The sequence below is a fragment of the Loxodonta africana genome, chromosome 21, assembly GCF_030014295.1.
Source record: "Loxodonta africana isolate mLoxAfr1 chromosome 21, mLoxAfr1.hap2, whole genome shotgun sequence".
NCBI lineage: Eukaryota > Metazoa > Chordata > Mammalia > Proboscidea > Elephantidae > Loxodonta > Loxodonta africana.
In genome coordinates, this window is record NC_087362.1 from 69,092,237 (window position 1) to 69,107,786 (window position 15,550).

Sequence of the window (15,550 nt, forward strand, 5' to 3'; positions counted from 1 at the left end):
ACCTGTCTCTAATCAGCTATGGTCTAGTAGCCACCAACTTGGAGCTGGGTATTTCAAATACCAGCAGGGTCATCCATGGTGGACAGGTTTCAGCAGTGCTTCCAGACTAAGACAGATTAGGAAGAAAGGTTTGGTGATGTACTTCCAAAAATTAGCCAACAAAAACCTTATGAATCACAAAACACTGTCCAACTTGCTTGCTTTAGACACGTCATCAGGAAGGATCAGTCACTGGAGGAGGACATCATGTTTGGTGAAACAGAAGGCCAGTGGGAGGGTGGGAGACCCTGGGTGAGATGGGTTGATACGATGGCCTCAACAATGGAGGGTGATGCAGGACTGGGCAGCGTTTCCTTCTGTTGTACATAATGTCACCATGAGTTAGAGTCAACTTGATGGCAGCTATCAACTTATTTGTCTGTCTAGACAAGATTATTCTAAAATTTATATGAAAAGGCACAGGAACTAGAATAGCCATTTTTTTTTTTTTTTAAAGAATAAGGTGAGAGGACTAGGTCTACCCAATTTCAAGAGCTGTTACATAGACTGGGTGGTATTGACAGAGGGATAGACATGTAGATCAGTGTGACAGAATAGAGAACCCAGAAATAGGCCACACAAACATGCCCAGCTGATTTTTGACAAAGGTGCAAAAGCATTCAGTGGAGGAAAGATAACATTTTCAACAAATGATGTAGAGCAGTTGGACATCCATAGGCAAGAAAAATGAACCTCAGCCTAAACCTCACAGGTTACATAAAAATTAACTGAAAATGGAGCATGGACTTAACTGTAAAATATAAAAACTGTAATACTTTTAGGGGGAAAAAAGAAAATCTCTAGGATATAGGACTAGGTAAACAGTTCTTAGATTGCCACTAAAAGCATGACCAATGAAAGGATAAACTGATCAATTAGACTTCATCAAAATTAAAAATTTTGTTCTGTGGAAGTCTCTGTTAAGAGGATGAAAAGACAAGCTACAGACTGGGAGAAAATAGGTCTAGTATCTAGAATATATAAAGAAGTCTCAAAACTCAACGTTAAAAATAATAAGTAATCCAATTAGAAAATGGTCAAAAGACATGAACAAAAATGTCACCGAAGAGGATATACAGATGGCCAATAAGCACATGAAAAGATGTTCAGCATCACTAGCCATTAGGGAAATGCAAATGAAAGCTACAATGAGCTATCACTACACACCTCTCAGAATAGCTAAAATGAAAAGCAACAACAGTAAATGCTGTCAAGGACACAGAGAAACAATCACTCATACATTGCTGGTGGGAATATAAAATGGGACAACCACTCTAGAAAATTTTGGCAATTTCTTTAAAAAAACTAGGTATGCAACTACCATAAAAAAAAAAAAAAAAAAAAACCATAGGACCCAGTAATTGCACTCCTGGGCATTTATCCCAGAGAAATGAAGACTTATCTTCACATAAAACCCTGTACATGAAAGTTTATAATAGCTTTATCAGTAATGGCCCAAACTGGAAACAACTCAGATGTTTTCACCCATCTTTCAGTGGGTTAATGGTTAAGTAACTGTGGTACATTTATTCTATGGAATACCCCTGAACAATAAAAAGGAACAAACTTTTGAGATGTGCAAAAGCCTGGATCAATCTCCAGGGAATTATATTAAGCGGGGGAAAAAAAAAAATACCAGAAGGTTGTATACTGTATAATTCCATTTATATAACATTCTTAAAATGATTAAGGAGGGGGTGGAGTGGGAGAGAAGTGGGCATGGCTACAAATTGACAACATGAAGGGATCCTTGTGATGGAAATGTTTTGTATCTTGACTATATCAGTGTCGGTATCCTGGTTGTGATATTGTACTATAGCAATGGTACTATAGTAATGGTCCTATAGTACAAACATAGTACGATATGTTGCAAGATGTTACCCTGGGGGACACTGGGTAAAGGGTACACAGAATCTCGCTGTATTATTTCGTACAATTTCATTTGAATTCACAGTTATCTCAAAATAAGAATTTTAATTAAGAAATCAATTCAAAATTAAAAAAAAATTCAGACAAAAAGGAGGCTTATGATAGATAAATGATATATCCCTGTCCTGCAAAGTGATGTTTCTTAAACCTCATTAGGAGATGTATCAATGTGATTCCAGTTACTTACATGAAATCATAAAACTATTAAAGAGCTCTCAAAATAGAAATAATAATAATAAATAAACCATAAATCACACCTAGTTTCTTTATTGTTGCAGGTATATAGATTTAATATTGATGGATAGCTGCAGGCTGAGTAGTCAATTCTGCTCATTGGGAGCATGTGACAGATGAGTAGATTTATCAGAATGCAGATGTCTCATATTTTCCATAAACCAGATGCTTCTTAATGCCAAGCAAAACAGATTCTTACCTAACATGTATTAGTAGTCATAGAAGTTCTTATATACCATAGTCACTCTGTAAAAAAAAAAATAATAATAAATTTTCTTTTTTTTTTTTTAAAGTCAGGTCAATATCAAGCTTCCTGCCAGATGGGAGTTTTAGAATTGCATTAATAAAATGGATTTTGTTTTGTTTTGTTTCATTTTCTCCTCTTACCCCATTTTTTCTTTCTGATAATTTGAAAGTTATACATTTTATTTCTACCCTTGAAATTTCACCATGGGTATTTAACATAAAAAACTAATCAGCATCTCTACATTCCCTCCCCCCCACCCCATGCAGGGCCATTAAAATGATCTAATCTAATTATTTCCCACTCAGTTTATATGCTGTTATTGTCTATTATTAGATATAGATATGAAAATGAAAAGCAAAAATCCATTTTATATCATTATTTTAGCCCCATATATTAAATATTGCCAGTATTTTTGTTAGTTTTTGCTTATTTTGATTTCTCCACAGTTTGTTAATTTATTTGATTACTCTCCTTTCTTGCATCTCAGATCTTATTTTTCAGATTATTTTCCTTCTTCCTAAAGTACAGTCTTTAGAAGTTTCTTTAGTGAGATTCTATTGACAGTAAGCTTTCTTAGTTTTTGTTTAACTGAAAATGTCTGCATTTCGCCCTCATCCTTGAAAGATTTTCTGTTGGGTGCAGAATTCTACCTTGACAATCATTTTCTCTCAGCACATTTCACTCTTCTCTGGATTTCATTATTGCTGTTGAGAAGTCTTTTGTCGGTTTTTGAAAATAGGTACTTTGTCTTTTCTCCTGGCTGCTTTTAAGATCTCTGTCTCATCTGCAGTATTTCTAACTATGATTTCTTTTTATTTATCCTACTTGGTATAAGTTATGCTCTATGCCTGTGATTTTATGTCTTTTGTTCTAAAAAGTTCTCTGCCATCATCTTCAAATATGTCTTTTCCCCCATTCTTTCTAAATTTCCTTCTGGAACTTAGATAAAATGTATGTTAGGCCTTCTCATTGACTCCTCCATGTGCCTACCTTTGTATCTCTGTTTTTTTGGTCTGCAGTCTGGCTAATTTCTTCTGCTCAGTATTCCTGTTTACTAACTCTCTCTCTTCAGCTGTGTTCAATGTGCTATTTAACCCAGCCACAGAAGTTTTTATTTCAGCGACTGTATTTTTCATTTCCAGAATTCTGTTTGGTTCTTTTGGAAATCTGCCCAGTCATTTTAAAAAATAAGTTCTTGGCCTTTGCTTCTGTTTAATATATTATTTCCTTTACTATTTCATTCATAGCTATTTTATATGATAAATCTTGTTTTGTTAACTGTTGCTCTGTTTTACTTATTTTGTGTAATTTTTCACACAGCAGTTTCTTATTATGAGCTCATATTTGGATGAATTTAATCTGTGGAATCTTAAGATTTGGATTGAGGATGTTTTTCTCCAGGTTTCCAAAGAACATTTTAATTTTTTGAGCCACTTAAAGTTTATTATTATCTTTAATAGACTATAGTAGTGATTTAAAAAAAATCTAAAGGATTTTTTAACAATAGCTCTTTAATATTATCTAACATATTTTCCTGGCCTCCATTCTGGGTGATTTATTCTGTTCAATGTTTTGGTTTACTAATTTCTCTCTTCACTTGTGTCCAGTGTGCTGTTTAACCCAACCATTTAGCTTTTTCCCTGATTGTCTCAAAAATATCATTTTACTCTTGGTTCACTTCAGTCAGGGCCTGGGATTCCTGATCATGGGGAATAGTGTAGATTCAAACTCCACGTGATCCACGTGAGAACAGGCCAGTAGCTACAATCTCCAAGGAGTCTCTTTTTAGCCTCTCCAAGCAGGTTTATTTTGAAGATCTAAAGATTTTTCAACCATCTGACCTCCCTCTGAGGGTCCTTCATGTGTTTCCACTTAACTGCCTAGTGCTGGGACATATAATTTAGAGTATTTCTAGGGAGAAGAAGAGAAACACAAATATGGATTTTCCTGCCACACCCAGTTTGCATGGGCCCAAGCCTTAGTCTTCATTTCCAAAAAATTGTGCGTTTCTGACGTTGGCTTTTGCTCTCAGAGCAACACCAATATTTTATCTAAGTAACTCTGTGGTTTCAGCTTAGTCTTCTTCTTTTTTTTTTTTTTTTTTCTGCTCTTTGGGGTTTCCTGTTCTTTCTTTTGAGTTTGGCCATACATTTAAACATATTTCTATGATTTATCAAACATCTGGGTGTTTTGTGCCAGAAACAGGGATTTTTTTTAGACATAATTTAATTAAATAGTGTTTGACATTGAGTGGGCCTTGGAAGGAATCAGTATGGGCTCTGGGCTCTCTCACACCCCTGTAAACAGTACACAAGAACAGCGACCCTGGATAAGTATGCAGGTCACTTGTCTCCCTGAGCCTCAATGTCTTGCTCTTTAAATATGACTCCTGAGTCCACCTGCTCATTTGGTTGCTAATGTTTTCCAGAATCATCTGGCAATATTTGTGGAGCTGGTGTCCCCACCCTGCCACCTTGGACAAGGCCCACTCCTTCTCCTGGGCTGAGGCCTGATGTTCTCTTCTTCACATCCCCTCATGGAGTTCACTGTCCCCCTGAGGTGGTAGCTGGTATCCTGGTCTGTTCTTCCAGTAGACCGTGGCCCTGTGAGGACATGGATATTTTATCCACCCCTGTTTTCCCAGCATCCCCCATGGTGCCTGGTATCCTGGTCTATACCCCCAGTGGACCATAGCCTGTGAAGACATGGATACTTTTGTCCACCCCTGTTTGCCTAGCATCACACATGGTGGCTGGTATCCTGCTCTATTCTTCCAGTGGACCATTGGCCTGTGAGGACATGGATACTTTTGTCCACCCCCATTTCCCTAGCATCCCACATAGTGGCTGGCACAGAGTTGTTCTCAGGAAATACTGTTCTGCTGCCCTTTCCATTTCTCACAGGTGTTGGCCCCTCTGGGCACTCACCCTCCTGGCACATGGTCTAGGCCGCTCTTCTCTGGGTCCTCAGCTATAAGCCCCACTTGCTATAAGCCCCTGCCCTGCCACCTAACTCACCCTTTATGTCTGAGCCCATCAGGCCACGTATGCGGGTACCTATGAAAAGTCGTAGAGTATTAGCCAGGTGACAGTACAGGCAAAGAGGACATGGGGGAGAGCCTACAGGGTCCATGCTGGGTGGGTGCCCACAGCCAGGCCATTGTGCAGTCTCGTCTGCCTGGCTTAGGTCAGCTGCTCTGATTATTGTATATTCTTATTATAAAGTAATAAGAACAAAGAATATGAGCAGTCTTTTTTTTTAATTGTGCTTTAAGTGAAAGTTTACAAATCAAGTCAGTCTCTCAGACAAAAATTTATATATACCTTGCTATATACTCCTAATTGCTCTCCCCCTAATGAGACAGCACACTCCTTCCCTCTACTCTCTCTTTTCATGTCCATTAAGCCAGCTTCTGTCCCCTCTGCCCTCTCATCTCCCCTCCAGATAGGAGATGCCAACATAGTCTTATGTGTCTACTTGATCCACGAAGCTCATTCTTCACCAGCATCATTTTCTCTCCCATCATCCAGTCCAATCCCTGTCTGGAGAGTTGCCTTTGGGAATGGTTCCTTTCTTGGGCTAACAGAAGGTCTGGGGGCCATGACCACCAGGGTCCTTCTAGTCTCAGTCAGACCATTAAGTCTGGTCTTTTTACGAGAATTTGGGTTCTGCATCCCACAGCTCTCCTGCTCTCTCAGGGATTCTCTGTTGTGTTCCCTGTCAGGGCAGTCATCAGTTGTAGCTGGGCACTATCTAGTTCTTCTGGTTTCAGGCTGATGTAGTCTCTGGTTTATGTGGCCCTTTCTGTCTCTTGAGCTCATAATTACCTTGTATCTTTGGTGTTCTTCCTTCTCCTTTGCTCCAGGTGGGTTGAGACCAATTGATGCATCTTACATGGCCGCTTGCTAGCATTTAAGACCCCAGACGCCACTCTCCAAAGTGGGATGCAGAATGTTTTCTTAATAGATTTTATTATGCCAATTTACTTAGCTGTCCCCTGGAATATGAGCAGTCTTACCAAAATAAAGGAAAAGGCAGAACTTAGATAAGAAATAGTTTTTTGCCTGCACCTTTGTATTCTTTTCTGGATCCGGGAGGACCTTGGTGTTCCATTTAACTTTGGCCTCTTTTGCTTCAGAACCCAAGCACAGTGAGCTCTGTACTTGGATGATAAGCATTCTGTCATTTGAGTTCTTGCTACTTTAGGAATCACAAGAGCTCTGTTAAATACTTTTAAAATCATGCTATTTTGAACTTTTCCTTTGGTTTGTTTATTTCTCTCAGAGAAATGGAAGGGGAGCTTGAAGTTGTTTGGGAGTCTACCTCCAAGGAAAACCGAAGAATCCGAGAACTTCTTCAGGCCACGCTGGAGAGGACAGGCAGGTTGGACAACCCCAGAGCGGGCAAGGACCCCTGCCTCGATGGCATCTCTCAGGGAGACATGCTGGATGGCTGCAGCTTCAGCTGCTATGACCTGAAGCCTCCTCCAAACCCCCACCAGAGTCTGCGCGAGCCCCTGGGCTAGGCTCTCATCCATGAGAAAGGTCTGCCTCACACAGGAAAGAGGAGGGCAGCTCCTACTGCCCAAGATAAGAGTCAGCTGGGTGGAAAGTGGGACGCAAAAGGCCACCTAGCGCTGCTGTATTTCACACTGCAGAGCCAAGGAAGAAATAAACTCACAGAAATTCAATCAGTTTTTACATTTTTGCTTTGTCTTAAATATGCTGCTGACATATTTTCTAGCTGACACTCATCCTCTGGCTCGTTGCCACTGAAGTGGGCCTGTGAGACCCATTTCTCAGTTTTAACAGTGACTTGATCAGCTGTCCTGTCTCTAGGCTCATAGCTCTGCCACTGGGAAATGCCTGGAGGGAACAGATGGTGGGACTGCTCATGTTCTGTGTTAGATAAGTCAGTTTAATCAGATGAACCAGTTAATCAAAGCAGCAGTGATGGTAATTGTGCATTGGCTCTGAATTTTCCTGTTTAGTACTCATTTTCCAGTGCTAAAACCTGGTCTATACAAAACCTATTCTGCCCTCACTCTCAGTCCTTCTGTATCCTCCTGGGAAGGTAATTTATCCTGGGACCGCATAGCACCCCCTCCTCGTCCTCTGAGAGGCCTGACTTTGGCACCAGCCAGGGTTCCTGCCACACTGGTACCACCAAGAAGGATGCCAGGGGCGGTGGCTCCACCCTACTCGGACCAGTTATCCCAGCCTCTCAGGACCTTGCAATGGGACTCCATGGCAGTAATGCCATCTCTCTGTGCCAGGCATGCTGGTGAGCAATGGGGCATCAGACCCCAAGGGGCCCTAAATAAGGATGGAAGGGGTGGAATCCTGGAACACAGCCTTTTACAGGTAGCCAAGTCCTGCATCTTTTCAGATGTGTAAATCAACCCCAACTTTGGTCCTTGGTGATATATAAAAGTTACATCTGTGATCTTTGATTGCTGAATGAAAATTGAGATGGAAAAATCATAGTTCTTTTATAGTTTAATTAGGTTATTAACAGTTGCACTGTTCTCACTTAATGTCATTATACAAGGGATAGAAAGACTCACCAGGAGTTAAGACTGTGTATGATCTCCATGGGAGATGGCCTAGGAGATAACTTATATTATTTCAGAGGAATTTATACCAACTGTCCACCAACCCGAGACAGGCCAAAAGGTGGCAGCAACCCAGAGTGCCTCATGCCTCCTGGATCCATGCTTGGGGTACTTGTGTCAGGGGAAGCACTGTTGTTGTTGTCGTTGTTGTTAGCTGCCTTCATGTTGGCTCCAACTCATGGCAACCTGATATACAACAGAAGGAGACGTCACCCCCACAATCACCGGCGTGTTCAAGTCCCCACCATTGTAGCTGTCATGCCAGTACACCTCACCAAGGTCCCTGTCACCCTCGCGGGCCTGCTACATCACCAAACATGATCTCCTCATCCAGCGGTTGAGCCCTCCTGATGATGTGTCCAAGGCAAGCAGGTCAGAAAATGTTCTGTTTTGATCTGTAGGCTTTTCATTGGCTAATTTTTGAACGTAGATCACCAGGCCTTTCTTCCTAGTCTGTCACAGTCTGGAAGCTCCACTGAAACGTGTCTACCATGGGTGACCATGCTGGTATTTGAAATACCAGTTGAAATACCATTAGCATAGCTTCCAGTATCACAGCCACCACAACACGACAAATGGACAGACGGATGGTAGCTTTATAACTCAGAGAATCACTTTTGTCATCCCTGTCTTTTTCCCGCTTTTTATGAGAACACTTTATTCCCTTTTGAGAAGTGAACATTTTCACTTTTCTGTTCTAAAACCATTACATGTTACAACTGTGCTTTGCAAGCTCTGTAACCCCTGGCCTGCGTCATGCCCAGGGCAAGGGTGGGGGTCATGAAGCACCTGGTCTTCATGTCCAAGTGAAGATGCACCAGCCACCAACCCCCTGCAGGCTGCTGTAGGGCTTGGGCAGATGAGCTCACAGCCCAGAATGCTCAGAATGCAGAGAAAGCCAAGGCCGCTGAGAGGCCCAGGGAACTCGGACAGAAGCAGTTGGGATGGCTTCATGGGGCAGCTGGTATGTGCTGGGCCTTGCAGAATGGACAGTGTTTCAGGAGCTGGAGAAGGTCAGTGAGGGATGCCGTGAACAGAGGGGAGGACTCAGGAACAGCAGATGGGTTGTTTGCCTGGAAGTTGAGTAGGAAAGACGATCAGACTGGACCAAGGAGAGAGTGGATTGCTGGGAGGCGGTAAGTTCCACTTCCTCCTGCAGGACATGGTTTTGTTCTTATTTGGTCCTGGTGAGGATTTGTATGGCACTGGGAATTCCTAATGGGGTTGAGAGTAACTAGTCACACAGCTATGAAGCGTGACCTAGGAACGCAAGTCAGCCGCACTGGCTTTGGCATTATTTAAAAGCAGCCATGGGGAAGTAAGGACCGAGTGAAGAGAGTGGGCTGGGGCACACACGTCATCGGGGTGCGACTTGGGCGTGAGACCAGGTGAGAAGGGTGGTGGGGTCAGAAGTGACACCTTAGCCCCGCAACCTCTGAGAAGAATGGGAGAGACCCCAGCCTTCTCTGACACCTTCATCTGTGTAGAGCAGTGAGCAGTGGGTTATTTAACTCTAAGGAGAGAGGGAAGAATTCTTCATTTTATTGATTTCTATATAGGGTAGCTATGAGTTGTAATCAACAGCAATGGGTTGTTTTTTTTGTTTTTTTAATTGTAGGTTTAGGTCCCTGGATGGCGCAGTTTGCACTTTACTATGTAACCTAAAAGTTGGCAGTTTGAACCTACCTAGCGGCATCATGGAAGAAGAGCCTGGCAGTCTGTTTGCGTAAAGATTACAGCCAAGAAAACCCTATGGAGCTGTTCTACTCTGTAACACATGGGGTTACCATGCATCAGAATTGACTCCACGGCAACTGGTTTGGGTTCTTTTTTTATTGTAAGTTCGCAGCCCTTGAGTGGTGCAAATGGCTAACACACGGCTGCTAATGGAAAGGATAGAGGTTCAAGTCCACCCAGAGGCTCCTCGGAAGAAAGGCCTGGCTCTCTACTGCTGAAAATCAGCTAATGAAAACCATGTGGATCACAACGGTCTGATCCACAGAACCAGGGACTGTTTTGTTCTTTTGTGCATGAGGTCACCATGAATCTGGGGCCAACGGCAGCTAACAACAACAATATTGTAGGCTTATTTAACAAATATATATTGGGTGCTTATCTATCTGCACTGTTCTAGGTGTTGAGAATCACAGCAGTGACCAAGGCAGACCTAACTACAGACCATCTAGGTGCTATGAAGGAAACAGTGCTGGATAGGACTAAAGAACTGCAAATTTTGTGGAGAAAACAGGGTACTTACACAGTTATTGGAAAACATTTATGTGTATTGGGACAACTTGAATACGTGAATCTACCTTTTTAATGATAAATTTTATGAAATATAAATATGGATCAAGTATTTCTAATGAAAGTTGAGATGTGCTGTAAGTATAAAATATATACCAGATTTCAAAGACTTAGTATGAAAAATGACTTTTATATTGCTTATATGTTGATGTGATAACATTTTATACATATTGGGTTAAATAAAATATATTATTTAATTTCACCTGCTTTTTTGTTGTTGTTCATCTGGATTTTTTTTTTAATTGTGCTTTAGGTGAAAGTTTACAGTTCAAGTTAATTTTTCATTTTAAAAATATACACATTGTTTTGTGACATCATTTGCAATTCCCACAGTGTGACACCACGCTGCCCGATTTCCACCCTGGGTTCCCTGTGCCCCTTCATCCAGTTCCTGACCCTTCCTGCCTTCTCTTCTTGCTTGTGGACAGGAGCTGCCCATTTGGTCTCATGTATCTGATTGAACTAAGAAGTACATTCCTCATGTGTATTATTTTTTGTTTTATATTCCTGTCTAATGTTTGTCTGAAGAGTGGGTTTCAAAAATGGTTTCAGTTCTGGGTTAACAGTGCACCTGGAGGCCATAGTTTCAGGGGTTCCTCCAGTCTCTGTCAGACCATTAAGTCTGGTCTTTTTAGGTGAATTTTAGCTCTGTCGCACACTTTCCCCCTGCTCTTTCTGGGACTCTTTGTTGTGTTCCCTGTCAGGGAAGTCATTGGAGGTAGCTGGACACCATCTAGTTCTTCTGGTCTCAGGTTGGTGGAGTCTTTGGTTCATTTGGTCATTTAGTCCTTTGGGCTAGTATATTCCTTGTGTCTTTGCTTTTCTTCATTCTCCTTTGCTCCAAGTGGGATGGGACCAATTGAAGTATCTTAGATGGCTGCCCACAAGCTTTTAAGACCCCGGATGGCACTGACCAAAGTGGGATGTAGAACATTTTCCTGATAAAGTATGCTATGTCAGTTGACCTAGATGTTCCCTGTAACTATGGTCCTAGGCCACCTGCTTTCTTTTTTGTACCTTATTTTTTTTAATGTGGCTACTACAAAATTTTAAATTACATGTGTGGTTCACATTTTATTTCTACTGTACAGTGCTGAATAGACCTAAATGTGGAAAACAAAACTAAGCTTCTAGAAGATAATCATGACTTTGGAGTAGGGAAGTGTCTTCGTTTCTTGGTGCTGCTATAACAGAAATACCACAAGTGGATGGCTTTAACAAACCAATTTATTTTCTCACAGGCAGCTAGAAGTCTGAATTCAGGGCACCAGCTTTAGGAAAAGGCTTTCTCTCTGTTGGCTCTGGAAGAAGATCCTTGTCTCTTTTCAGCTTCTGCTGCTGGGTTCCTTGATGATCTTCATGTGGCATGGCGTCTGTCTTCCCCCATTTGTGCTCCCTTGGCTTCTGTGCCTAATCTGCTCCTTTTATATCTCAAAAGTGATTGGTTTAAGGTACACCTTACCCTGCTGTGGCCTCATTAACATGACAAAGAAAACCCTTTCCCCAAATGGGATTAGGTCCACAGGTATAGGGTTAGGATTTACAACATATTTTTGGAGGATATAATTCAATCCATAACAAGAATGGTTTCTTAAACAAGACAAAAAAGGCACTAGCCACAAAGTAAAATAATACGTTTGATAGCATTAAAATTAAGAAATCTTAAAATTAAGAACTTTTCTCTTCACCCAAGTGGAAAGATAAGCCATGGAGTGAGAAGCTACAACGACAGCTGACAGAGGCCTTTAGTCCAGAATACGTGAAGAACTACAAAAGGAAAAGGACAGCCCAATGGAAAAGTCTGGGAAAGGCATAAACAGGTATTTCACAGAAGGTACACAAATAAGCACAGTACTCAGGGATCCACAATTCAGTAACATTTAACCTCATCAGATGGGCAGGAAATTTTTTTTTTTAAATAGCAGACAATACCAATATAGCAGGTTTGGAAAGCAATTTGTTGTTATTTAGTAAGGCTGAAGAAGTACATAGCCACTGACCCAGCAATTCCACACCGACATGTGCCTATGTGTGTGTTTGTGTCCTAGAGAAACTCTTGTACACGTGTGTCAAGAAAACACATACGAAGATGGCGGACTAGGCAGACGCTACCTCGGATCCCTCTTACAACAAAGACACGGAAAAACAACTGAATCGATCACATACATAACAATCTACGAACCCTGAACAACAAACACAGATTTAGAGACGGAGAACGAACTAATACGGGGAAGCAGCGACTGTTTCCAGAGCCTGGAGCCAGCGCACCAGTCAGGTACAGCACGAGCACAGAGAGCTGCTCCACCCCCATGAACTAACCCCGGGAGGGGGACCAGCCGGTTCCGCGGGCGGCGTGGGACGCAGCCGGTAGGAGAAGTCCCCGGGAGGCAGTGACTGGTCTCGGAGCAGGAAGAGCAGTGTCCCAGCCAGGCAACCGTCCCGCCGGGATTTGGACTGGACGCAGGCGGCTTCATTAACATCCGAATAGCCTGAGCCAGAGGGAGAACTCGGATAGGGATCTGACTGCATTTTTTTTTAGCGGATTTTCTGGAAAAACTAGTTTCCCAGTGATGGCTCGGAGACAACAATCCATATCAAACCACTTAAGGAAGCAGACCATGACAGCTTCTCCAAGCCCCCAAACAAAAGAATCAAAATCTTTCCCAAATGAAGATACAATCCTGGAATTATCAGATACAGAATATAAAAAACTAATTTACAGAATGCTTAAAGATATCACAAATGAAATTAGGATAACTGCAGAAAAAGCCACGGAACACACAGATAAAACTGTTGAAGAACTCAAAAAGATTATTCAAGAACATAGTGGAAAAATTAATAAGTTGCAAGAATCCATAGAGAGACAACATGTAGACATCCAAAAGATTAACAATAAAATTACAGAATTAGACAACGCAATAGGAAGTCAGAGGAGCAGACTCGAGCAATTAGAATGCAGAGTGGGACATCTGGAGGACCAGGGAATCAATACCAACATAGCTGAAAAAAAATCAGATAAAAGAATTTAAAAAAATGAAGAAACCCTAAGAATTATGTGGGACTCTATCAAGAAGGATAACCTGCGGGTGATTGGAGTCCCAGAACAGGGAGGGGGGACAGAAAACACAGAGAAAATAGTTGAAGAACTCCTGACAGAAAACTTCCCTGACATCATGAAAGACGAAAGGATATCTATCCAAGATGCTCATCGAACCCCATTTAAGATTGATGCAAAAAGAAAAACACCAAGACATATTATCATCAAACTCACCAAAACCAAAGATAAACAGAAAATTTTAAAAGCAGCCAGGGAGAAAAGAAAGGTTTCCTTCAAGGGAGAATCAATAAGAATAAGTTCAGACTACTCAGCAGAAACCATGCAGGCAAGAAGGGCATGGGACGACATATACAGAACACTGAAAGAGAAAAACTGCCAGCCAAGGATCACATATCCAGCAAAACTCTCTCTGAAATATGAAGGAGAAATTAAGATATTTACAGATAAACACAAGTTTAGAGAATTTGCAAAAACCAAACCAAAGTTACAAGAAATACTGAAGGATATTGTTTGGTCAGAGAACCAATAATATCAGATATCAACACAACACAAGGTCACAAAACAACGTCCTGATATCAACTCAAATAGGGAAATCACAAAAACAAACAAATTAAGATTAATTAAAAAAAAAAATACACATAACAGGGAATCATGGAACTCAATAGGTAAAAGATCACAATAATCAAAAAGAGGGACTAAATACAGGAGGCATTGAACGGCCATATGGAGAGTGATACAAGGCGATATAGAACAATACAAGTTAGGTTTTTACTTAGAAAAATAGGGGTAAATAATAAGGTAACCATAAAAAGGTATAACAACTCTATAACTCAAGATAAAAGCCAAGAAAAACGTAACAACTCAACTAGCATAAAGTCAAACACTATGAAAATGAGGATCTCACAATTTACTAAGAAAAACGCCTCAGCACAAAAAAGTATGTGGAAAAATGAAATTGTCAACAACACACATAAAAAGGCATCAAAATGACAGCACTAAAAACTTATTTATCTATAATTACCCTGAATGTAAATGGACTAAATGCACCAATAAAGAGACAGAGAGTCACAGACTGGATAAAGAAACACGATCCATCTATATGCTGCCTACAAGAGACACACCTTAGACTTAGAGACACAAACAAACTAAAACTCAAAGGATGGAAAAAAGTATATCAAGCAAACAATAAGCAAAAAAGAAGAGGAGTAGCAATATTAATTTCTGACAAAATAGACTTTAGACTTAAATCCACCACAAAGGATAAAGAAGGACACTATATAATGATAAAAGGGACAATTGATCAGGAAGACATAACCATATTAAATATTTATGCACCCAATGACAGGGCTGCAAGATACATAAATCAAATTTTAACAGAATTGAAAAGTGAGATAGATACCTCCACAATTATAGTAGGAGACTTCAACACACCACTTTCGGAGAAGGACAGGACATCCAGTAAGAAGCTCAACAGAGACACGGAAGATCTAATTACAACAATCAACCAACTTGACCTCATTGACTTATACAGAACTCTCCACCCAACTGCTGCAAAATATACTTTTTTTTCTCACGCACATGGAACATTCTCTAGAATAGACCACATATTAGGTCATAAAACAAACCTTTGCAGAATCCAAAACATCGAAATATTACAAAGCATCTTCTCAGACCACAAGGCAATAAAACTAGAGATCAATAACAGAAAAACTAGGGAAAAGAAATCAAATACTTGGAAAATGAACAATACCCTCCTGAAAAAAGACTGGGTTATAGAAGACATCAAGGAGGGAATAAGGAAATTCATAGAAAGCAACGAGAATGAAAATACTTCCTATCAAAACCTCTGGGACACAGCAAAAGCAGTGCTCAGAGGCCAATTTATATCAATAAATGCACATATATAAAAGAAGAAAGAGCCAAAAGCAGAGAACTGTCCCTACAACTTGAACAAATAGAAACTGAGCAACAAAAGAATCCATTAGGCACCAGAAGAAAACAAATAATAAAAATTAGAGCTGAACTAAATGAATTAGAGAACAGAAAAACAATTGAAAGAATTAACAAAACCAAAAGCTGGTTCTTTGAAAAAATTAACAAAATTGATAAACCATTGGCTAGACTG

General features: G+C 40.7%; 1 protein-coding gene across 7 annotated transcripts in view; it reads left to right on the forward strand.

Annotated features, from left to right (window-relative positions):
* Positions 1 to 10,557, forward strand: part of CEP89 (centrosomal protein 89) — a 96,053-nt gene extending 85,496 nt beyond the window's left edge. For 2 of the 7 annotated variants that reach the window (XM_064274098.1, XM_064274099.1), the window contains exon 19: positions 6,734 to 10,555. In XM_064274098.1, coding sequence (XP_064130168.1) covers positions 6,734 to 6,974 — 241 coding nt within the window. In that variant the 3' untranslated portion in view covers positions 6,975 to 10,555. Of the gene's footprint in view, positions 1 to 6,733 lie in introns of all 7 variants that reach the window. The other 5 variants (XR_010318916.1, XR_010318917.1, XR_010318915.1 and 2 more) reach the window with 5 other exon arrangements.
* Positions 10,558 to 15,550: the final 4,993 nt, after the last annotated feature.